The sequence below is a fragment of the Hyla sarda genome, chromosome 1, assembly GCF_029499605.1.
Source record: "Hyla sarda isolate aHylSar1 chromosome 1, aHylSar1.hap1, whole genome shotgun sequence".
NCBI classification, from domain to species: domain Eukaryota; kingdom Metazoa; phylum Chordata; class Amphibia; order Anura; family Hylidae; genus Hyla; species Hyla sarda.
Genome location: NC_079189.1, coordinates 109,582,325 through 109,607,206, shown reverse-complemented (window position 1 = coordinate 109,607,206; position 24,882 = coordinate 109,582,325). Strand labels below are relative to the sequence as shown.

Here is a 24,882-nt window from a genome sequence, read left to right as displayed (position 1 = left end):
ATGATAAAAATGGTTGTCAATTAGACAGGGTGGGAGTCTAACGTCTGAGACATCCACTGATCCTGAGCATGATAGACCCCAAGAGCTTGCTGCACAGCTACTCTCCATAAAAATAAATATAATGTAAAAAGGACACTGTGTATTGACTTTATTGGTCAGCTTTTGTAAACATGACTAATATTACAAGATATTACCATTTATATATATATATACCGTATTTATCGGGGTATACCACGCACCGGCCTATAACACGCACCCTCATTTTACCAAGGATATTTGGGTAAAAAAAGTTTTTTACCCAAATATCCATGATAAAATGAGGGTGCGTGTGTGCGCGTGTATACCCCGATATACCCCCAGGAAAAGCAGGGGGAGAGAGGCCGTCGCTGCCCGCTTCTCTCCCCCTGCCTTTCCTGGGGTCTAGAGCGCTGCTGTCGGCCCTTTTCACCCCCTGGTTATCGGCGCCACTGCCCGTTCTGTCCCCCTGACTATCTGTGCCGGCGCCGATAGCCAGGGGGAGAGAAGCGGCGCCGACAGCCAGGGGGAGAGAAGGGGCAGCGGCACCCATTGCCGGCGCCGCTGCCCCGTTGCCTCCCCCCATCCCCGGTGGTATAATTACCTGAGTCCGGTCCGCGCTGCTCCAGGCCTCCGTCGTGCGTCCCCAGCGTCGTTGCTATGCACGGCGCGGCGCTCTGACGTCATGCGCCGCGCCGTTCAGCGCATAGCAATGACGCCGGGGACGCACGACGGAGGCCTGGAGCAGCGCGGACCGGACTCAGGTAATTATGCCACCGGGGATGGGGGGAGGCAACGGGGCAGCGGCGCCGGCAATGGGTGCCGCTGCCCCTTCTCTCCCCCTGGCTGTCGGCGCCGCTTCTCTCCCCCTGGCTATCGGCGCCGGCACCGATAGTCAGGGGGACAGAACGGGCAGCGGCGCCGATAACCAGGGGGTGAAAAGGGCCGACAGCAGCGCTCTAGACCCCAGGAAAGGCAGGGGGAGAGAAGCGGGCAGCGATGGCCTCTCTCCCCCTGCCTTTCCTGGGGGTGTATCGGCGTATAACACGCACACAGACTTTAGGCTAAAAATTTTAGCCTAAAAAGTGCGTGTTATACGCCGATAAATATGGTATATATATATATATATATATATATTTTTTTTTTTTTTTTTTTTGCAATCTTGACAAAATACTTACAGTTTCTTTAATGTGTTTAATGGTTTTTTTAGCTTTGAATTTCATGTAAACATCTTGTAGATGTGCTAGATCGTAAAAGAAAGCTCTTGCACTCTTCAGCGATTCCTGATTTTTCTCCAGCACTGAATATTCCTTTTGCAACTCATTCAATTTAGGCCGTTTCCTAGAAAAGTGAGAAAGTTTAAGGGTGCGTTCCCACTTGGTGTATACGCAGTGTATTTCATGCTGCGCAAAATTTACGGCAGCAGCGGGAAATACACTGCATATTCCTTGCTCACTATACACACAAGGCTTTCCGGCAGCAGCCCTCTGTGTGCAATGCGCTTTGGAGGCGAAGCCGCGTGTCACAGTCACACCGGCACACGGCCCCGCCTCCAAAACTCACTACACACATAGGGCTGCTGCCGGAAAGCCCTGTGTGTATAGTGAGCGAAGAATACGCAGCGTGTTTCCCGCTGCTGCTGCAAATTTTGCGCAGCGTGAAATACGCTGCGTATACGCCAGGTGGGGACGCACCCTAAACTACACATCAGGAGATGCTGCTTCTTAGCTAAATAAGACAAAGAGTTTAATTCAATCTTGGGAACAAAATGCCTCTGTGATCCTCAGCACACAATGAGAGTACTTTGTTTATTGAGTAGTTATCTAAACGTATAATAAACAGATGAGGGAGCAGATAATCTTTAGCCAAGGACTAGGCTGCAATTGGTGTTAAAAGGGGTTATCCAGTAATAAAAAAACAGAATTTCTGCTGAAAAAAAACGCACCACATCTGTCCACATGTTGTGAGTGGTATTACAACTTCTCTCCATTCACTTCAATAGAGTGGAGACACAAAATCACACCCAACCTGCAGACAAATGCAGTGCAGTTTTTGTAAAGAAATTTGCTCTGGCTAATGCAGGATAATCTTTTTAATATGCTAAAGCCCTGTACACTGTATTGCATTGTTAGAAATATTAGCATAGGGCCTTTGAAGATATGGTGTTCCAACCAACCTACATACTTTATAGTGGGGCAACAGAGTCATAGCTTATTTTGAAGTCTACTGCAAGCTTCACCTGTAAAACCAAATTCCACATTAATCCAACAAATAAAAGTAAGCAGCAAGCCTGAAATAAAAGGCAAATCTTATGCTAGGTTCACACAGCGCTAAATTTTTGCCGCATATTGTATTTTACACACGGATAGCACTCAAAAATGCCGCCGTGTTTTATGCAGTGTGAACCCAGCCTGTGTTTGTATTACATTAACATGTACAAGTGACATTTTAATGTTTTCTTTAGGGTCTTTAAAAAGACCCAAATGAAGGGTTGAAATGTTGCGTATACAAATTGATGTTATAAAAACACAAACATTTGCCTTTTATCTTAGTATTGCTGCTTACTTTTCATCGTCCAATCATATTTTTTATTGCAGTTACCCCCAAAAACTGGAAAAATACATTGAGAAATCTCCTCCACTGTTCCTAAGTATTTTGCAGGTCATACATAATGAGATATCCCACCTATATTTATAGTTGGTTTTAGTTCTCAGACACCAGCAGTGAAAATATTAAAGGAAAGGACTGGGTCATGTTCCCAGATTGTTTTTACACAACATAAAAAGGGCTAGACAGCATCCAATACTTGTTATGACCTATTTGCTCCAGTGTATTGCCAGCTCACTCATTTATTTATATGTAACCAAAACAATGCCATTTAGATGACTGGAGCAGTTTTTTTTTAAAGTTGTAAAAATTTCTACAACAAAATCTGCTATACGTATATCCACCACCAACCAGCATATTGGGTACATTTTATTAGTTGGAATGGTATGTTAAGTATATGAAAGGATTGGTATTTTAACTACATAAAAAAATTCTGATAAAAATCCAATATTGTTAAATAGTACCTGCCATCAAACCATATTTTCTAAACTAAATTAGATTATATTCACTAACTACTCCTAACACCCCTCATGCCCTATAAAAAAAATTCCGAGCTTTAGAAAGCTCTGTATCTGGAAAATTGCTGCTAAACTTATAGACCTTCAAACATTCTAAAAAAGTAAAAGAATGTTTACCAAATGATAGGAACAAAAAGTAGACATATTGTAGATGAGAATTAATCAATAATTTGGTGCGGCATGACTATTTATCGTACGAGCAGAAAATGCTTTTCGAAAAATAGTTTTTTTTTTACAAAAAACGTTAAATACCGTATTTATCGGGGTATACCACGCACCGGCCTATAACACGCACCCTCATTTTACCACGGATATTTGGGTAAAAAAAGTTTTTTACCCAAATATCCACGATAAAATGAGGGTGCGTGTGTGCGCGTGTATACCCCGATACACCCCCAGAAAAGGCAGGGGGAGAGAGGCCGTCGCTGCCCGCTTCTCTCCCCCTGCCTTTCCTGGGGTCTAGAGCGCTGCTGTCGGCCCTTCTCACCCCCTGGTTATCGGCGCCGCTGCCCGTTCTGTCCCCCTGACTATCGGTGCCGGCGCCGACAGCCAGGGGGAGAGAAGGGGCAGCGGCACCCATTGCCGGCGCCGCTGCCCCGTTGCCTCCCCCCATCCCCGGTGGCATAATTACCTGAGTCCGGTCCGCGCTGCTCCAGGCCTCCGTCGTGCGTCCCCAGCGTCGTTGCTATGCACGGCGCGGCGCTCTGACGTCATGCGCCGCACCGTTCAGCGCATAGCAATGACGCCGGGGACGCACGACGGAGGCCTGGAGCAGCGGAGCAGCGCGGACCGGACTCAGGTAATTATGCCACCGGGGATGGGGGGAGGCAACGGGGCAGCGGCACCGGCAATGGGTGCCGCTGCCCCTTCTCTCCCCCTGGCTGTCACCAGGGGGTGAGAAGGGCCGACAGCAGCGCTCTAGACCCCAGGAAAGGCAGGGGGAGAGAAGCGGGCAGCGACGGCCTCTCCCCCCCTGCCTTTCCTGGGGGTGTATCGGCGTATAACACGCACACAGACTTTAGGCTAAAAATTTTAGCCTAAAAAGTGCGTGTTATACGCCGATAAATACGATAAATAAATATGATTAATAAAAATTTACTACTAATGTAAAGAACAATATATCACGGAAAAAACAATCTCAGAATCGCTTTCATAAGTGAAAGCGTTCCAAAGTTATTACCAAATAAGTGGAGGCATGTCAGATTTTAAAAATTTGCCTTGGTCATTAAAGGGGTACTTCGCTGTTCAGTATTTGGAACAAACAGTTTGTTCCAAATGCTGAGCAGCGGAGTACCCCTTTAAGGTTAAAACAGGCTAAGGAGTAAAGGGGTTAAGGGGAACATGTCATGAGATTTTACCATATATAACATGTGGCAACTCGTTATTTATGGTAAAAATAGTCTTTGTCACCATGCCCAGGAGACATTCCTGCCCACAGGGATAAGGATATATAGTTTAATAGTGTCCCCGACGGTACTGTAAGTAGTCCTCTGGGTGGGGAGCTGTACTCACCTAATTCAATCTGCTGTGGCTCTAATCGTGCCCCCTCAATGTGACTTATGCTCCCTAAGAAGACGGAACAGAGCGATGACGTGGGCCATGCCTGGCCTGTCCATCGCACAGAGATTTCAGATGCTCTTTGATGGTAGGGTAGCATATTGCTAAACGGTAACAGAAAACTCCCATGACCATTATAAGTTATTATTCATAACATTCTTTATCCACAAGAGACAAGACACCATATTGTGCAGAGCATTAGCTACAGCAATTTAAATTACTTACGCTATGATTTCATTTTTCACTTCCAGTAAACGTTTTCTTTTTCTTCCTATTTCTGAATGCATCTGTAAAATATAATAGGCCTTTTATATGAGTAACTAAATTATATTAACTGTTACAGGGTTTCAAACAAGTGTGCATATACAAGCAATGCAAAACACAAACAATCATACAAAGGCAAACTATGTAAAAGCTTTAATGTGTCAGAAGGCACATATTTATCATCCTGGTTTTGAAGCTCTGCTTACATGTTCTAACACTTTAGATTATATCGGAGAGGTCACTCTAGTAGCCTCACCCTAAGGGACAAACTTCTAACTCCTATTGCTAAGTCTATAGGCCCATCTCCTCTTGCACGCACAGGGTGAGAAGAGGCAATGCTCAGCTACATGCTTTATTCAACGTGTTCTAGCATTTTGACATCTCTCTACAGCATGTCAAAAGTCTTTGGAAGTGACAGTTATATTTTATAGAGCTATAACGGCAATCCAAAGAAATAAACTGAGCTGCTTTCAGTCTTGTGACCTGTAGCTGTCATTTACTAGTTAAAATCAGTTTTCTATCTGTGAAGCCCAGGCCCTGGGGTAGGGACATATATTGCAGATATTTAGCAAATTCTGTGTAGCAGCAAATGTGCAAAGGTAGTAGAGAATCCAGCAAAAAGGGGGAGTAGGATACCTTTCTCTATATTTCTGCTCTAATGCACTGCTGGCTTTGGTTCATTTTCTGCTGCAGAAAATCTGCAGTGTATCTGCTGTGTCTTTTCAGCATTATTAAGGGTATGTGCTCACTGTGTATTTTTCCAATCGTAAACAGACACACACAGGGTATACCCGCCTCCAGGCCACTGAGCAATTCAGTTTTAGTCCCAGAGCAATAGGAGGAGACCGACAGGTCAAAGGAAAAAAAACATGAACTGTTCGAGAACCAGAAGAAAAATTAACTGAACACTCCCTTGGACAGATAACCAAAAAGGAACCCCAGAAAAGGGCGGGAGCTGTGTACTCCAATGGATCCTTCGAGAAAGAGATTTTACGGTAAGTCTAAAAAATCTCCTTTTCTCTATCGACTCCATTGGGGGACACAGACCTTGGGACGTACCAATGCCGTCCCTTGGGTGGGCAGAGAAAAAAGGTCAGGCAGTCGGCTGTACCACCGCCGCCTGCAACACTTTACCGCCCAGACTGGCATCAGCCGATGTGAAAGTATGAAACTGGTAGAATCTCGAAAAAGTGTGCAAAGACGACCAGGTGGCCGCTTTACAGATCTGCGAGGCCGAGGCCTTGTTTCGGAGAGCCCAGGATGCTCCCACAGAACTGGTTGAATGAGCAAAACCCTGAAGGGTGGGATCTTCCCCTTGCAGCGGTAAGCTTCCGAAATAGCACATCGGATCCACGGAGAAATGGTGGCCTTGGAAGCAGGCTGTCCCTTTCGACGACCTTCCGTAAGGACGTAAAAAGAATCGCGCTGACGAAAGGAAGAGGTGACAGAAAGATAAGTCCGAACCACATCCAATTTGTGGAGTAAGCGCTCCCTGGGATGAGAAGGAGCGGGACAAATGGACGGAAGGACGATGTCCTCGTTGAGATGAAAAGCTGAAATGACCTTAGGTAAGAAGGACGGATCTGGTCGGAAAACAACCTTGTCCTGATGAACTATCAGGAAAGGAGAACGGCAGGAGAGAGCTGCCAGTTCAGATACTCTCCTAATGGAAGTAATAGCCATAAGAAAAGCCACCTTCCAGGATAAGAGGCGAAGGGGAACCTCCCTAAGAGGCTCAAAAGGTGCGTCCTGGAGGGCGCCTAGAACTAAGTTCAAGTCCCAAGGGGGAGAAGGAAACCGGTAATGGGGGAAAGGGTGTGCCACGCCCTGAAGGAAGGTCCGGACATGCGAATTGGAAGCCAGAGGACGCTGAAAGAGAATGTAAAGGGCCGAGACCTGACCCTTAAGGGAGCTGAGAGCCAGCCCTTGTTCCAACCCCGACTGCAAAAGGGAGAGGAGACAGGGAACGGAAAAGGTAACTGGAGAAAAGGTCTGAGTTTCGCACCAACGAAAGTAAGCCCGCCAGGTACGGTGATAAATCTTCGCAGAGGAGGAGGGCTTGCGAGCCCTGAGCATAGTGCAAATTACCTGGGAAGAGAAGCCGCGGGCCCTTAGGACCGCGGTCTCAACCGCCAAGCCGTCAAATGCAGAGACTGTAAATTGGGGGTGGCAAAGGGGACCCTGTGACAGTAGGTCTGGACGAAGTGGAAGACTGAACGAAACGTCGTCCAGAAGCCTGACCACGTCAGCGTACCATGCCCTTCGAGGCCAGTCTGGAGCCACCAGAATGGCGGGGACTCCTTCCGCCTTGAGCTTCCTCAGCACCCTGGGAAGGAGGGGGAGAGGAGGGAACAGGTAGGGCAGTACAAAGCCTGACCACAGAATAACTAGGGCATCCATGGCTAGAGCCTGGGGGTCCCTGGACTTTGACACAAACGTCGGAATTTTCAGGTTGTGTCGAGACGCGAAGAGATCCACGTCTGAGGTCCCCCAGAGGTTGCAGATCTGTGCGAACACCTCCAGCAGAAGGGACCACTCTCAGGGGTCGGCTGAGGACCAATTAAGGAAATGCACTTCCCAGTTAAGCACTCCTGGAATGTGAATCGCCGAAATGGCTGGAACTACTTGTTCCGCCCAGAGGAGGATCTTTGTCACCTCGGACATGGCTGCTGAGCTGCGAGTGTCGCCCTACCGGTTGACTTGTCTCGGTTGACCATCCACCCGAAGCGACATAAGGTCTGAAGAGTGAGGCTCACATTCTCCAGAGCCTGGGCTCTGGTGGAGGCCTTGATGAGGAGGTCGTCCAAGTAGGGTATCACTGATACCCCTCTTGACCGTAAGAGCTACCACAGGTGCCAGAATCTTGGTAAAAACTCGTGGCGCTGAGGCCAGACCGAAGGGGAGAGCCATAAATTGATAATGACCTTCCGGAACCGCAAAACTGAGGTACCGCTGGTGTCCGGGAAAAATTGGAATAGAAACCCCGAAAGCGTTCCCTTGAAGGAACCGGGACAATGACACCCTGGATGAGAAGGGACTGAAGAGTCTCCCGAAATTCCCTCGCAAGCCAGGGAGATCAGGGTGCACGGGACTGAAAAAAACGATCCCTCGGAAGGGAGGCAAATTCTATCCGATATCCGCTGGACACCACGTCCCTGACCCAGGAGTCCTGAATGTGCGTGGTCCAAACGTCTCGAAAGAGCAAGAGGCGACCTCCCACCCAAGAAAAAGCTGCGGGTGGGGGCATCCCTTCATGCAGAAGTGGGTTTGCGGTTGCCCGATTTGTCCGCAAAATGGTCGGAACGGTTGGTGTCCGACTTCTAAGAGGGACGCGCCTTGAAAAAGGGGACCTTCTTGTCATGAGGAGGCGCTTGGTTGGACCCTTTAGAGGGGCCAGACGTCCGAAAGGACCGAAAGGAAGAAGACTTTCTGCGGAAAGAAGTGCTAGACTTGTTTTGAGGTAATAAAGAGCTCTTGCCACCTGTCGCCTCAGAGATAATCTCATCCAGGCGCTTGCCGAACAGTCGCGAACCGGTAAAAGGGATCTCGGTGAGAGACTTCTTAGATGCAGCATCCGCGTTCAATGTTTTAAGCCAAATGGAACGATAGAGGGCCACTAGATTACCGGTGGCAAAGGCAGCGCAGCGAGCTGAGTGCAAGGAAGCAGAACACAGAAAGTCTTTAGCTTTGGAACATTGGAGGGCCAGAGCAGACAGTTCTTTCAGGGGAGATCCCGAAAGAATGCCCTGACGGAGTTGGGAATGCCAAACCGAAAGGGCCTTAGACACCCAGGTGGAGGCGAAGGCAGGAAGCAGGGAGGCACCCGCTGCTTCAAAGGCATACTTCGCTAAAGACTCAACCTTTTTGTCTGTCGGATCCTTGAAGGCAGCTGCATCCGCCAGCGGCAAAGTAGTAGCTTTAGAGAGGCGGGAAACCGGAGGATCCACCGCCGGAGAGGAAGTCAATTTGGAGACAAGGTCCTTGGTGAAAGGATATCGCGCTAGAACTTTCTTCAGTCCCTGAAACTTCTTCTCAGGGTGCTTCCAGGCAGATTCTAGAATGGCATCAAACTCAGCTGAACCCTTTGGGTGCCGGTCGGGCACGATGAAATGATACTTCTGGAGCTGCGTCCGAAGTTCCTGGGTCCTCTAGGTTAAAGGTGTCTCTTATGGTCATAACCAAGGAGTTCACCGTGTCCACTGAGTCCGAACAGTCCTCTGAATCGGATGCCGAATTGGAAACCTCGTCCGCCAGCTCTCCAGGAGAGTGCGAACGAGTGGAGGCGGCCCTAGAAGAGGGAGACTCCGACCTAGTACGTGGCTCAGGAGAGCCAGAGCGGTGACCCGGGATCGTCCTCTGGAAGAGTGACGCGTGTGGCCCGAAGAAGCGGTCGGGCGAGACCTGCGAGAGGAACGCCCATGTCTACCAGAAGACTCAGGGGATGAGTCAGAGGAGACACCCCTATTACGCTTATGTGAAGCATAGGGAGAAGGGGAACAGGACATTCTAGAGGGCCGGTGAAGGGTAGACCTCTCCAAGGCAGTCACCACAGAACGGGAGACCTGTGCCAAGTTGGATATAGACTGGGAGAGGGAGGAAACCCAGGCTGGAGGGGCGGCCGAACCCGGTTCTAAAGGAGCACCTGGGTTAGAAATAGCAGGGGGGTCTGGGGGAGCAGTGGAGCAGGCAGAATAGTTTTTACAAGCATAATGGGTAACTAATGTTCCCGATATCTGCTTTGAGGGAGGAACAGTTCTGGGCACGGACATAGCTAAAAAATGAACAGTCTCACCCAAGTCTGTGTCCCAAGGCAGCAGCTGTGAGGAGTCTCCGCACTGTGGCTGTGAGGAGAGAGAAGAGACGCCGGCCAATAGGAGGAAGAGGCCGGGTCAGAGGCAAGGGCGCTATGATTGGCCCCTGCACAGCCCCAAATGCGCGCACGGCACTGACTTGTGACTTATTTTGCGCTGCTGAAGCTCTTATGCGGCCTGGTGGGCGGAGCTAACGCCCGGCGAAGAAATACAGAGACACTAGGAAATGGCGCCCGCTCCGAACCCCGAGCGCACATGCCGCCTTAGTGAGCTCCTATGCGCCCGGGGGAACGGAGCGGGCGAAGCTCCGTTGGCAGCCACGGCTGCCAAAAGTGAAAGTAAAAAGGCGCACCCGCCCGCAGAGAGAAGCCTGCGGCGCGTACTGTAACACACATTGTTAAATAAAGTGCCCCCTACTTTGAAACACTGCCCCTTGCACAACTGCTCCCCCAATAATAAAAAATAATCCCCCTGGAGGGAAGAATAAAGTATCCCACGGCCAGCCCTAGCTTCAGTAAGGATAGGTCCAAAAACAGGGGGTCTCCAGCTGTTGCAAGACCTAGGGAGAGAAAAAAAAAACTTACCTCTGCTGAAGAACCTACCTAAAGAAGTCTTCAGAATGTAGTCTTCAGTCAGCATTGTCACCTGCAGCAAGCCAAGCTCATAGCGAAGCGAACAGGGAGGTAGGGGGACCCGGACCCATGAGGTACAACCCCAAGCGCTGACCGTTGGCGAGAGGGGGTTAACAGTACATCCAAGATGCCTGCCACCTCTCGCAATGGGGAAACAGTGAACCGTAGTTCCTGAGTCCCCACCTGAAAACAGAAAGAAAAGGGAATAAAGCGCTAACACATTCCCTAAACCTAAAAAATTAAAAATATGAGACCTGGTCTTGAGAACACCACACCAGTGTCCACCTCCTTAAGACACTAAGCAAAAACTGAATTGCTCAGTGGCCTGGAGGCGGGTATATCCTGCTGGGAGGAGCCGACTTTTTGGTTACCATAGTGTCAAGCCTCCTAGAAACAGCAGCATATACCCAAGGTCTGTGTCCCCCAATGGAGCCAATAGAGAAAGGATAATATGTTTCATTTTTTATTTTGAACACCAATATTTATATTATTATATAAATTATATATTATTTATATCAGAACACCAATATTTATCTTTATTCAAACAGTATTTGTAAAATGAAAACATAAATAAATAAATGGCAGTATTATAGTTATAAAAAATGTCTGTATTTTTATTTAATTATGCAGTATATTAAAGTCTATGGAAAAATGGCCATCAGCGTACACATTATAAAAAAAAAATGGGCATAATTTTAAACTGAAATTATGGACATTTTGATAACAAAGGCCCAGATTTATCTATTGACCTCAAACAAAAAAATGGTCAGTTTTGCCCATAGCAACTAATCACCACTCAGTTTACATGTGATGCGATTTCTATGGGCAAAACCAGACAGTTTTGGTTTTAGGCAGATTGATAAATGTGGGCCAATGTGTGCACTTACGGCAGCTTTTATAGATACTTTAATAATATCATTAATAAAATGAATTATATATAAAAAATACAGCCATTATTTATACCTATTTTAATGCCTTTTGTGTGGGAACCCAGCCTTAAACTATGAAGATGATGTTTCTAAATAAGACAATAACACATTTTCTCTTTATATCTATATATTTACCTTTGCATTTTTCCTTTTAATGTCTTTCAGCTTGCGTACGTCTGATATCTGTTAAAACAGGTTATTTTAGAGTGTTAAAGCAGACCAAACAGTGTCCTCATTATCTGCTGGCTGTCAGTCAAGTAGGAAGAAGCAAGTGTGCTTGGGAGAGGTGATGAAGAGCACATGGGTGTACTTGCCTGAGCCCTTGCTTTGATGGGGAACACTCTATAGGCACTTGAGCCTCATTTGTATAGTGATAATAAAAGCTTATATCTCAGTGTTGAAGAGGACTATTAAAACAAAAAAAGGTATGCCAGGAACCATGATGAGTAACCATATTTAGCCATGGGTTTATTTAAACCACTGTTTTCCACCTGACAGGTCCGATATAAAATATATCCACATAAATAAATCATCACGTGCGACTGCGGCAAAATATATGTTGGCCTTATATCTAGGGAGTCGAGAATAAGAACACATGAGCATGTAAGGGATATCTTGGCTGCGAAGGAGATAAGTGATATAAGTACATTGAAAACTATCCTGAAACACTTTAAACTTGCCCACAATGGAGATCCACGTGAATTAAAAATAAGAGGAATTGAGAGAGTACATGCTGGCATTAGAAGTGGTGATGTGCGGAATATTCTAGCTAGGTAGGAGAGTAGATGGATTGTGACACTTGGGACAATTGGGGGCATTTATCATTGTCTTTATAGCTGTTTTTGTGTGTAGATTTGTCTCTATTTAGGCGCAGGGCTGCACCTAAGGCTATTTTTTTTTTTTTAAAGAGCGTACAGACCAGCTGTTAAGGGTTAGTCTTGTGCAGTGGTAATCAATTTATCCACTGCGACTTTCGCAAAAAAGTCACAAAACCCACAAAAAATTCGCAATTCTACACCAGCCCAGACCTAGCATAGCTTTTTGGTGTATGTGAAGAGTGAAATTTCAGAAAACGTGTATCCTCCACACAATTTATCAAATTTAATAAATTTGGCACACGAAAAAAAACAAGCAAAAAAACAAAAAAAATTAAATCAATTACACATATCTTAGTAAATGCCCCCCACTGTCCCCAATTGGGTTGAACGAACAATTAAGTTTTTCCTCTTATCTGTAAATATTTCCTTCCCTGGTTTTGTGTTATGAGAGTTTATTTTTTAGAAGGATTTTATATCTGTGTACACCAATAATACTAGTGTCCCATTTTAGTTGGAGGGAAGGATGACCTTTTATAAAAGAAAAAGAACAAATGATAAAGTCAAATATAATGGGTTACTTGATAGATGCCATGATATGTATTAAACCCCCTTTTCCCCTTTCTTTGTATCTATGTTTTTTTTTGTGTTTTGTTTTCCCTTTAATTATTGTTTTTTCCTTTCTTTCCCCCTCTTTTTTTTGGCACCCATGCACTTAGTATTTAAAGAGGCACTGTCATTGTTAAAAACTTTTCATATATTGCAGGACTCATTTTAATATGACATTTCACTATATACACCTGTTAAAAATGTTTTAAATTTTACTCTGAATTTCAAGCTCAAAATAGCCGCCACTAGGGGTCGCCCGTATTTTAGCCAGCCAGGCTAGTCTAGATTTTACAGCATTCTGGATACCTGCCGTAAAGCATACCGGTATCCAGTATAGGAGATTTCTATTGAGTGTATGCAAAACTACAGATAAAGGATGTGTGGACATGCTGGGAGCTGTAGTTTTACAACAGCTGGAGGCAACACTGCTCTAACATTGCGGCTTCAGTTGTTACTAAACTACAACTCCCAGCATGCTGAAATAGTCAAAGCTTTCTCGGACTCCTGAATGACAAAGAAGTTGATCAGACATTCAGGAGTCTGTGAAAGATGAATGACACACATAGTGACAGCTATGCTGATTAGAATCCAGCTTTACTAGGAGAAGATAAAACAGATAGAACATGTATTCATAAAAATGCTGTACTTTTATCTAAAAAATCCTTGCACTAATTTTATAAAGATCTATTCTTCTTATATTTATACATTTTATCCTGTTATGAATTCACAATAATGTCTTCTGATTACTGCAGGCAAGCTCCAAGTATCTTTCTCTGTGTAACATGACACAGCATAAAACCAGAGAGGAAAGGGTTACAGAGTAGAGAGTACTGATTGTCTGACTGCCCAGGCTTGCTCCTGTGAGGGAGACAGACTGACACGCCCCCTCCAGCCTGCACAATGAAAAAGTAACTCACCAGCAGATAAATGCGTATATGTCTGAATATATAGGTCAGAGACACGTAAAATGTATATGCACATGATCAGGATTGGGTCCTGAGTAACATATCACTTTTTTCTTTTTTTTTGCACTATGACAGGTACGCTTTAACTTTATACTAATTTAATTATAGGTAATATATTATATATTTATTATTCCTTTGGTTTTCACATCACTAGCAATGAAACATAGAATGTTTTCACAATTATTGGATATTTAAGAGTCTATATTAGATATGAGATATATTGGGAGAGATTTAGCAAAACCTGTGCAGAGGCAAAGTAGCCCAGTTGCCCATTGCAAACAATCAGCTCAATTCTTTCATTTTGCAGAGGCCTTTCTAAGGGTGCATGCACACCACGTTATTGCGTATCAGGTTTTTGATGAAAAACGGATTCTTCAAAACCGGCCCAAACTGTATCAAAACATATGTACAAATTTCAACCCATATACAGTTAAAAACAATCTACGGTTTGAAAAATTATGTCCAGTTGCATCCGTTTTTTAAGAAAAAAAAGTATACGTTTTTAACTTTTCACTACATTTCGAATAAAGCTTCACTTGTTTGATTGAAATTTCAAGAAAAAAACTATAGAAAGTCAAAAACCATATGGTGCAAACCGGATGGAGCCGTACGTACATATGGTTCTGCACGGTTCCCATTGACTTCCATGTTTAAAAAAAACATATAAGGTTTAATACGGTTTTTCACCCAGATCAAAATTCGTGGTGGTCTACGGCTTTGGGTACGTGTAAAAAAAAAAAAAACGACAAAACCGTATAAGACGCAAAACGGACTAAACCGGATGATGCGTTTGACATGCGGTTTACAATGTTAAGCCAATGCATACAGTTTTCTAAACGGTTCCGTACGATTTTTAACTTGAAATCGAATACGAGAACTGTATAGCAAAAACGTGGTGTGCATGCACCCTAAGAATGTAAGAAGCAAGCTGATTGGTTGCTATGAGCAACTTTGCCTCTGCACTGGTTTTGATAAATCTCACCCATGGTGTGTATTATGTATATGTGGTATGACACGTGATTTTTCTTTTTTTTGTTTGTTTTTGTACACATATTTGACACTTACATAATATTGTATGGTTTTTCACTTATATTTTGGTATGGGTATATGTAATGACTTATGCACTAGCACTGGTATTGTGTTTTTAACAGTGGGTTACAGCATGGCAGTGTATAGGGTTATGATTCTCTCCCTTCACTCTGCTCTGTTGTGCACACGCTCGCCATAATTCCTGTCCGGCTCTGCTTACCCCCGTGTCTGTGAACCCTGATGAATGCCCTACTTTACTAGATGTGTGGTCCCAGAACAGAAGATATGGCTGAATATTGCGGGATAACCAAAGCATGAAACGGGATCAGGTAAGTATGGTTGTCATCTGTGTCACCTGCAGTACCCGTCTGTACCGACAGGTTAGTGCAGGTGAAACTGATGGCAGATTTCCTTTAAAGAGTACCTATCATGATCTTGTTAAATTTTATAACCCTCCCAGTTCACTTCAATTTTATAACCCTCCCATGATAAACCCCCCACTGCCAGGCCATTTGCCCGGCAGGAAAAGAGGTCTGGAGGATCCTGGAGGAAGCATAGACCCTAGGATCACAATGTAACTGAGAAGGCTCAGGTCCACGATACAAACCCTAAGCGGCAGAAGTAGACCCCAGGAGGAGAGCTCTACTTGAGATGGAGACATTAGAAATGCACACAAAATGGCTGATTCTATCCTGAGCCAGTCGCATCTTGGCTGAACTGGGGGAGCTGCATGAATCGAGTCTTGCTGGGTGGGTCTTGGATTTCCAATGTTGAAAAGGGAAAATGTGGCCCTTTGTATACCAAATAGGGAAAGAACAATAGGTCCTCCATATGAGACGCCATGCAGGAATGGCTGGGTAGGATGGCCTGGAGAAACTAGACTCTTTATTGCCTCCTACTGATGCGAAGCTAAAACTGATTAGCTCAGTGCCACTGCTACTTATCGTCAGAGCCTCCTAGAGACAAGCAGCCTATACACAAGGTCTCCTGTGTCCCCTGATGAAACGACAGAGAAAATTAAATATACACATACATTAAGCACCGCAAATTAATCATAACTAATATTATATACATATATTATAATTTTTTTTTTTTTTACAGAATCCACTAGCATTCCACAAATGATGCAGCTAAAATGTGTATGTAAATGGGGTATTGCACCCCCAAAATAATTTTTAGAAGAGAGTCTGGGTGCTATAAAAATAAAGAAAAAAAACATTCACCTGCCTTTCTTCCCTACTGCTGATTTTCTGACAGCCCCAGGTCGCACTGCGTTCTGTGATGTTTCAGCTACGTCACCACTGAGGCCAGTGGCTGGCTGAGTAGGCAGCTCATACAGGGCAAACATGTCACTGAATCCAAGAAGCAGCACGGACCTAGCAAATAAATAAACAGCCACTGAGGCAGCTTAATGCGGTTGCTTTTTATAGCACCAGACTCCCTTCTAAGAAAACATAGAACACCTCTTGAAAACTCCATTCACACACTCAAGCAAGAATCTTCAGGGAATAATAAAGAAGCTGTGGCTGTGGAATACCCCAAGTCAGAAATTTTCTGACAGGATGGCTCCCAATAAGCATTGTGTGCAAGTACTCCTATTCCCTACAATACTTAAAAAATAGACTGTCAGACTGTGCCTCACTGATTTCTGCACAATGTTGTGGAATATATCATTTGAATATAAGTAACAAAAATATTAATACAACCAACAGTGGTTACTGAGCAGAGACATTTATACAAGACAAACCAGATACTTACTGTTGTAGACAACTGTTCCTTAAAACTATGAGAAAAAACATCAACTGCTTTTTTGCACACATCTGTGTCAACCTTTTCTCTAAATAATAAATGAGAAAATTATTTTTAATGTGAAAAAGCAGGAAATCAAAGCCAGACAAGGTCCACCATTTATTCACAACTTCCTAGTTCTGACCATGTATGAGCCAACTAGAATCTGCAGCTGGACAAACAATCCTGTGTGTCTGTGTCTCTCTTGAGGTGCTGCTGTTAGATACACTGGATGTTAGTGTTAACATGTAGGTCATCATTTCTTTAACACGACAAAATACACGTAACAAATCGTGACTTTACATGCTTATCTATATAAGCGTATAGAAAAATTGTACCAGTAATGATAGCGGGGTGCCGCAGCTGAGATCCCGGGGGTCCCCAGCAGCGGGACCCCGGCGATCTGACATCTGATCCCCTATCCTTTGGATAGGGGATAAGATGTCTAGGGGCGGAGTACCCCTTTAAGTGCACCTGTCATTAGCAAAAACTTTTTAAATAATGTGGAAAATAATACTATATGTATATTTGTAATATACATTGGTTAAAAAATGTGTATATTTTTGTCCCCTGTGTGTCTCTGTAAAGAGACCAAATACAGGAAGTGTGGGTGGACAAGCAGGGCTCTGTGCAGTGAGGCTCTGTGACATTCCCCTGGCTAACACAGCAGGATGATTGAAAAGCCATGAGTCTGCACAGAGACCTGCTTGTCCTGCCCACACCTCCTGTCCTTAAGACTCCTCATGGAGACACACAGGCAATAGCTGCCTTTTTTTTTCTCCCAAAAATATACACTTTTTTTTAACCAGTGTATAATACAAATATACATATAATGGTATTATCTACATTATATCAGAAGTTTTTGCTCACGACAGGTACACTTTAAAATGGTGTTTCTGCAGACAATGGACAAAAGCTGAAAGTTGAAAATCATGTAGATGATCGCTGGCCAAACACTTTACCCATTCTGTATATTTGTTTTATTAAAAGAATATCCACCTAGCAGACCCCTTTTTCTACCATTTTTTCATTGTCATTTTGGATAGTAGTTTCAGAGTAGTTTCACTATAAATGAAACATACCTATAGAATTCAATAAGTTTTCCACATTCAAAGTGTACAACATCTAGCTCGTTCACACTTCTGACGGACTTGGGCATATCTTCTGGACTCCAGTTGTCTTCTGGGGCTAATTCCATGTTTCCTTAAAATAAAATATAATGATAACAAAATCTAAATCTACAGACATAATAGTGTGGACTGAAAATGTAATAATAATAAGGAAGAGTATATCCTTAATCTTAGTTTAATTTTTAACACAGTACAATCCCAGTCTCGAACAGGGCAAGGCTGGAAAGTATTTCCACAGAAAAGTATACTTTAGCCCTCTACTCCAGACACACATCAACTGAGACATTTTCACCACCTAAATAGAAGTAGGACCCTAAATATAGAGACATCTTGTAGTCTGACTGTATACTGCAGACAGTGGGAAAAGGGGAAGAGGAGAAGAGGAGTTGGTCCAGATGTTACTTAGCATATGCTTTATTGTATAACAAAATAATCTATCCATAGCATCTCATGGGGGAGGGGATATCATAAAAAATACCAGTACAGGCTACTTAAGTAACTCTTACTATAGTTGTAGGTTAATTTTAAATAAAGGGACGCATATTTTGGGCCAAACTTTTTAACAAAATGATGGTTATGCATAATTATTAACAGGGGTTTTAGAGGACTGGAAAAAAAAAGGAGATTTTTTAATACCGTAAAATCTCTCTCTTTCTCGAAGGATCCATTGGGGGACACAGACCATGGGTGTATGCTGCTGTCTCTAGGAGGTATGACACTATGGCAACAACAAAAAGTCGTCTCCTCCCAGCAGGATATACCCACCTCCAGGCCCTGAGCTAATCAGTTTCAGTACCAGAGCAATAGGAGAGGACAGACAGGTCAAGGAAAAAACACGAACTGTCCCAGAACCAGAAAAAAAAATATAACTGAACACACCCTCGGACAGAGAACCAAAGAGGAACCCAAAAAGGGCGGGAGCTGTGTCCCCCAATGGATCCTTCGAGAAAGAGATTTTACGGTAAGTATTAAAAAATCTCCTTTTCTCTATTGGTTCCATTGGGGGACACAGACCATGGGATGTACCAAAGCCGTCCCTTGGGTGGGCATATAATCAGTCAGGCAGATGGCTGTTCCACTGCCGCCTGCAGCACTTTATGGCCCAGACTAGCATCAATTGATGCGAAGGTATGAACCCGGTAGAACCTCGAGAAAGTGTGCAAAGACGACCAGGTAGCTGCTTTGCAAATCTGCGAGGCCGAGGCTTTGTTCTGGAGAGCCCAGGATGCACCAACAGAACGGGTAGAATGAGCCACAACCCTGAAGGGAGGAATCTTCCCCCTACAGCGATAGGCTTCCGAAATGGCAGACCGGATCCACCGAGAAATGGTGGCCTTGGAAGCAGGTTGTCCCTTACGAATGACCTTCCATAAGGACAAAAAAGGAATCCCACTGACGAAACAAAGAAGTGATAGAGAGGTAGGACTTAACAGCCCGAACCACATCCAGTTTGTGGAGTAAACGCTCCTTAGGATGAGAAGGAGGTCAAAAAGACGGAAGGACAATGTGCTCATTGAGATGAAAGGCCGAAACGACCTTAGGCAAAAAGGAAGGATCTGGCCGGAAGACAACCTTGTCCTGGTGAATCACCAGAAACGGACAACGGCAGGAGAGAGCTGCCAATTCAGACACTCTCCGAATAGAGGTGATAGCAACAAGAAACGCCACTTTCCAAGAAAGGAGGCGCAGGGACACCTCCCTAAGGGGTTCAAAGGGGTCATCTTGGAGGACACGCAGAACAAGATTTAAGTCCCAAGGGGCAGAAGGTGACCGATAAGGAGGGGCAGCGTGCGCCACCCCTTGAAGGAAGGTCCGGACATGAGAATTAGAAGCCAGAGGACGCTGAAAAAGAATAGAAAGGGCTGAAGCCTGACCCTTAAGAGAACTGAGAGACAACCCCAGTTCCAATCCCGACAGCAAGAAGGAGAGAAGACGGGGAACAGAAAAAGTAACAGGAGACAAGACCTGAGCTTCACACCAACGAAAATAAGTCCGCCAGGTACAGTGGTAAATTTTCGCCGAGGAGGGCTTAAGAGCCCTGAGCATGGTGTGAATGACTTGGGAAGAGAAACCACGGGCTCTCAAAACCGCGGTCTCAACCGCCATGCCGTCAAATGCAGAGACTGTAAATTGGGGTGGCAAAGAGGACCCTGAGACAGCAGATCCGGATGAAGTGGAAGGCGCAACGGAGCGTCATCCAGGAGCCTGACCACGTCGGCGTACCACGTCCTTCGGAGCCAATCTGGAGCTACCAGTATGGCGGGAACGTCCTCCGCTTTGTGCTTCCACAGAACCCTGGGAAGGAGCGGAAGGGGAGGGAACAGATAGGGCAGGGCAAACCCCACCCAAGGAATCACTAGGGCATCCACGGCTAGAGCCAGGGGGTTCCGGGACTTTGACACAAATGGAAGAATTTTCCGATTGTGCTGAGACGCGAAGAGGTCCACATCTGGAATGCCCCAGAGGTCGCAGATCTGCGCGAAGACCTCCGGATGTAGAGACCACTCGCCGGGGTCAGCTGAGGACCGGCTGAGGAAGTCCGCTTCCCAGTTGAGCACACCCGGAATGTGAATCGCCGAAATGGCCGGGACCTTGTTTTCCGCCCAGAGGAGAATCTTTGTCACCTTGGCCATGGCTGCCGAGCTGCGAGTGCTGCCTTGCCGATTGATGTAAGCTACGGCCATGGCGTTGTCCGACGCAGACAGGGCGGGACTGAACCATCCAGTCCCTGAACTGCATCTGTTGTAACCACCTGCCAGTGGAGGGGAAGAAATGATCTCCCCTGAAGAAGAAGGGGGGACCGGAGCCACCAGAGCAGAGACTGACGGATCCGACGAGGGAGAGCAATCTTGCGATCGAGAGACAGAGGAGATCTGTCCCATTGAGAGAGAATCGCCAGTTCAAGGGGGCGGTAATGAAACTGGGCAAAGGGTACGGCCTCCGTGGCCGCTACCATCCGACCCAAGACTTCCATGCAAATGCGGATGGAAACTGGGACCTGGGCCCGAAGGGAGCGGACTCCTGACAGGAGAGTCAGACGTTTGTCCGGCGGAAGGCAAATCCGGGCAGAGGCTGTGTTGAATTGAAGTCCCAAGAAGATCAGAGACTGGGTGGGAGAAAGGAGAGACTTGTCCCGGTTGACCATCCACCCGAAGCGATCCAAGGTCTGGAGAGTGAGATCCACATTCTCCAGAGTCTGGACACTTGTGGGAGCTTTGATGAAAAGGTCATCCAGGTAAGGAATCACTGAGACTCCTCTTGACCGCAACAGGGCTATCACTGGTGCAAGGATCTTGGTAAAGACCAGAGGAGCAGTGGCCAGACCAAAGGGGAGGGCTACGAATTGAAAATGCCCCTCCGGAACCGCAAAGCGGAGGTATCGCTGATGGCCGGGAAATATTGGAACATAGAGGTAGGCATCCTTGATGTCCACCGAAGAAAGAAACTCCCCTTGTTCCATGGATGCCCCTACTGAACGGAGAGATTCCATTCGGAAGTGGCGGATGAGAAGATGACAGTCGAGACGCTTGAGGTCCAAGATTGGCCACACAGAACCGCACAGAACGGGGACAATGATTCCTTGGAGAAGTAGGGACTGGAGGGCCTCCCGAAACTGCTTCGCCAGAGAAGGAGACCGGGGGGGCTGGGACTGAAAAAAAAAAAAAATCGATCCCTCGGAAGGGAGGCAAATTCGATTTGGTATCCGTTGGACACCATGTCCCTGACCCAAGAGTCCTGAATGTGTGTGGTCCAGATGTCTCGAAAAAGTAAGAGATGGCCTCCCACCCGAGAAAAATCTGCGGGTGGGGGCTTCACTTCATGCGGAAGTGGGTTTGCGGTTGCCCGATTTGGCCGCAAAACGTCCGGAACGGTTGGTGTCCGACTTCCAAGACGGGCGCGCCCGGAACGAGGGAGCCTTCTTGTCCCGCGAAGGCACTTGCCCAGACCCCTTATTGGGGCCAAAAGTCCGAAAGGACCAGAAGGAAGAGGACTTCCTCTGGGAAGTAGAGCGAGCCTTAATTTGAGGCAACAAGGAACTCTTACCCCCCGTCGCCTCAGAGATAATCTCGTCAAGGCACTTGCCAAAAAGACGGGTACCAGTAAAAGGAAGCTCGGTGAGAGACCTTTTGGAGGCGACATCCGCATCCCACGCCTTAAGCCACATGGAACGGCGGAGGGCTGCTAGGTGACCCACAGCAAAGGCAGCACAACGGGCTTACTGCATGGAAGCTCTGCACAGACAGTCCCCAGCTTTAGAGCATTGGAGAACCAAAAGCAGACAGATCCTCTGGGGGGGGGGGGATCCCGCCAGGATACCCCGACAGAGTTTTGAGCACCACACTGATAGGGCCTTGGACACCCATGCAGAGGCGAAGGTGGGAAGGACTCCAACTTCTTGTCCGTCGGATCCTTGAAGGCAGCCGCATCTGCTAGTGGCAGTGTAGTAGCCTTATAGAGGCGGGAAACTGGTGGATCCAACGAGGGAGGGGAAACCACCTTTGAGACAAGGTCCTTGGCGAATGGGTAACGCACTTGAACCGTCTTCATTCCTGGGAACCTCTTGTCCGGATGTCTCCATGCAGATTCCAGAAGGGTGTCAAATTCAGCGTGAGAGCTGAAAATTTGAGGTGCTGGTTTAGCACGATGAAAGGATACTTCAGGAGTCACGTCCGAAGATCCTGGGTCCTCTAAGTGAAAGGTGTCTCTTATGGCCGCAACCAATGAGTTCACCGTTTCAACTGTATCCGAGCGGTCCTCTGAGTCAGATGCCGATTCGGAAGCCTCATCCGCCAGTTCACCAGGAGAATGTGAACGAGTGGAGGCAGCCCTGGAGGGGGCGACCCTGATCGGGTACGCGGCTCTGGCAAGGCCGAGCGGCGACTCCGGGAACATCCTCTGGAGGAGCGACGTTTGTGACCAGATGACACGGGGGGGGGGGGGGGGCGGGACCCACGCGGGGAACACCCTCGTCTACTTGAAGACTCAATGGAAGAGTCAGAAGAAGCACCCCTAGTACGCTTGTGAGAGCGTGAAGCATGTGGAGAAGAGGAGCGGGACCCTTTAGAGGGCCGGCGAAGGGCAGACCTCTTAAAGGCAGACACCACGTCACGGGAGGCCTCAGCCACCTAACGGGAGACTTGAGTCAAGTCAGCCATATACTGGGATAGGGAAGAAACCCAGGCTGGAGGGGCGGCCGAATCCACCGGGACTGAAAGAGCATCCGGGGGGGGCCAGTGGGTCTGGGGGAGCAGTGGCGCAGGCAGAGCAAGTGGGTTCAGCAGAACCAGGCACTTTGGAATTGCAGCTTTTACAGACAAAATAGGAAACTAACGCTCCAATTGTCTGTTTAGAGGAAGGAACAGTTCTGGGTACGGACATAATGAAAAAAGAACTCTCTCACCCGAGTCTGTGTCCCCAGGCCAGCTGCTGTGAGGAGAACTCCGCTCTAGTGTAGATAGAGAGGGAGAAAAAAAACAGCCAATAGCCAGAGAGGGGCGTGCCTGGAGGAGGGGCACTGCTGATTGGACCCTGCCACCTATAATCGTGCGCACGGCGCTGATTGGAGGACAATTCGCGCCTCCAGTAAGCTCCGGTGGCCCTGTGGGCGGAACTATAGCACCCCGGCCGCCGAAGGAAAAAAAAGTAATGGCGCCCGCTCCTTGCCCCGAGCGCACATGTCGTCCGCATATGCGCTCGCGGGGAAGTGAGCGGGCGAGACTCACTGCCGAAAGTGAAAGTAAGTCGGCGCTCCGTGCGCCCGTACAGCATAAACGCTGCGGCTGTCAGCCGCATAAGTAAAACACACACACACACATAAGCATATGAATAACCTGAGCCCCTTCACCCAAAACATGCCACTGCTCGCCCCGGAAATAAAGATAAAGCCCCTTGTCCAGGCCAGCCCCATTAGACCCTGAAAAGTGGGCCAAAAACTGAGGGTCTCCAGAGGTTGCAAGTCTGCACCTAAGAGAGAAAGAGAATATATACTCACCTCAGTCAGAAGAACTTACCTAATGGAGTCTTCTGTGAGGTCTTCAGTCAGCTTACTGTCACCTGCATCACGCCGAGCTACCATGTGCGAGCGAGGCGAGCAGGGAATAGGGGGACCCGGACCCATGAGGTAAAACCCGAGGCGCTGACTGTTGGCGAGAGGGGGTTAACAGCACATATACGCAATGTCTGTGCCCCCTCAATCGCAATGGGGAAACAGTGAGCCGCAGTTCCTGAGTCCCTACCTGAAAACATGAAAGAAAAAGGAATAAAAAACTAACACATCCCTAACTAGGAAAATAATAAAACATAAGACCTGGTCTGGAGAATTCCAGACCATGTCCACCTCCTTCAGACACTAAGCTTAAACTGATTAGCTCAGGGCCTGGAGGCGGGTATATCCTGCTGGGAGGAGCCGACTTTTTTTTGTTACCATAGTGTCACACCTCCTAGAGACAGCAGCATACACCCATGGTCTGTGTCCCCCAATGGAGCCGATAGAGAAATAGCTGTTTTCTTCCAGAAACAGCTCCACTCTTGTCCTCAGTTTGTGTGTGGTATTGTAGCTCATTTGTATTGGAGTGAGCAGAGTTGTAATACTACACACAACCTGAGGAGAGCTGCAGCTGTGTTTTTTTGCAAGAAAGCACCTATGTTTTTCTAAATCTGGATAGCCCATTTATTATGTGATTATGTAGAACTTTCCAGACCAAGGAAAGATTGTGACTGTTTACCTTTTCTTGATTTCTTTCGATGAGAAGTATTCTGATCTTTCCCTTGAGACTTTGACTTCTTAGCTGATACCTGGTGAACAGTAGCATACTGGTTTCAGTCAGGAGAGAAGGCAAATAGATTCCTACACTAAGCTCAGACTAGCAAGTTTCTTGCAGACGTCTGAAATGGTAAGAAATGATGCAGATATTTAAGTCTCAAAAGTCAAACTACAGCTATGAGGGTGGCGCTGATTGTAGTTCTTTCTAAGCCAGGCAAGGATCAGACTGTGTCAGATTCTTGTCACCCAATTTCTTCTCAATGTAGATATTAACCCCTTAAGCACCCAGGCTTTTTCAGTTTTTTCATTTTCAATTTCTCCTCCTTAACTTCAAAAAAATCATAACTCTTTAAAATTTTCACCTAAAATTCTATATGATGGCTAATTTTTGCATCACTAATTCTACTTTGTAATGACATTAGTCATTTTACCCAAAAATCTACGGTGAAA

General features: G+C 46.4%; 1 protein-coding gene across 2 annotated transcripts in view; it reads right to left on the bottom strand.

Moving 5' to 3' along the window:
• CENPU (centromere protein U) overlaps positions 1-24,882 on the bottom strand; it is a 71,765-nt gene that overhangs the window by 536 nt on the left and 46,347 nt on the right. For both annotated transcript variants that reach the window (XM_056560099.1, XM_056560104.1), the window contains exons 9-14: positions 24,395-24,464; positions 17,622-17,742; positions 16,510-16,588; positions 11,469-11,516; positions 4,923-4,984; positions 1,194-1,356 (exon numbers count right to left, since the gene is read on the bottom strand). In XM_056560099.1, the coding sequence (XP_056416074.1) occupies positions 1,194-1,356; positions 4,923-4,984; positions 11,469-11,516; positions 16,510-16,588; positions 17,622-17,742; positions 24,395-24,464 (543 nt within the window). The remainder of the gene's footprint in view (positions 1-1,193; positions 1,357-4,922; positions 4,985-11,468; positions 11,517-16,509; positions 16,589-17,621; positions 17,743-24,394; positions 24,465-24,882) is intronic.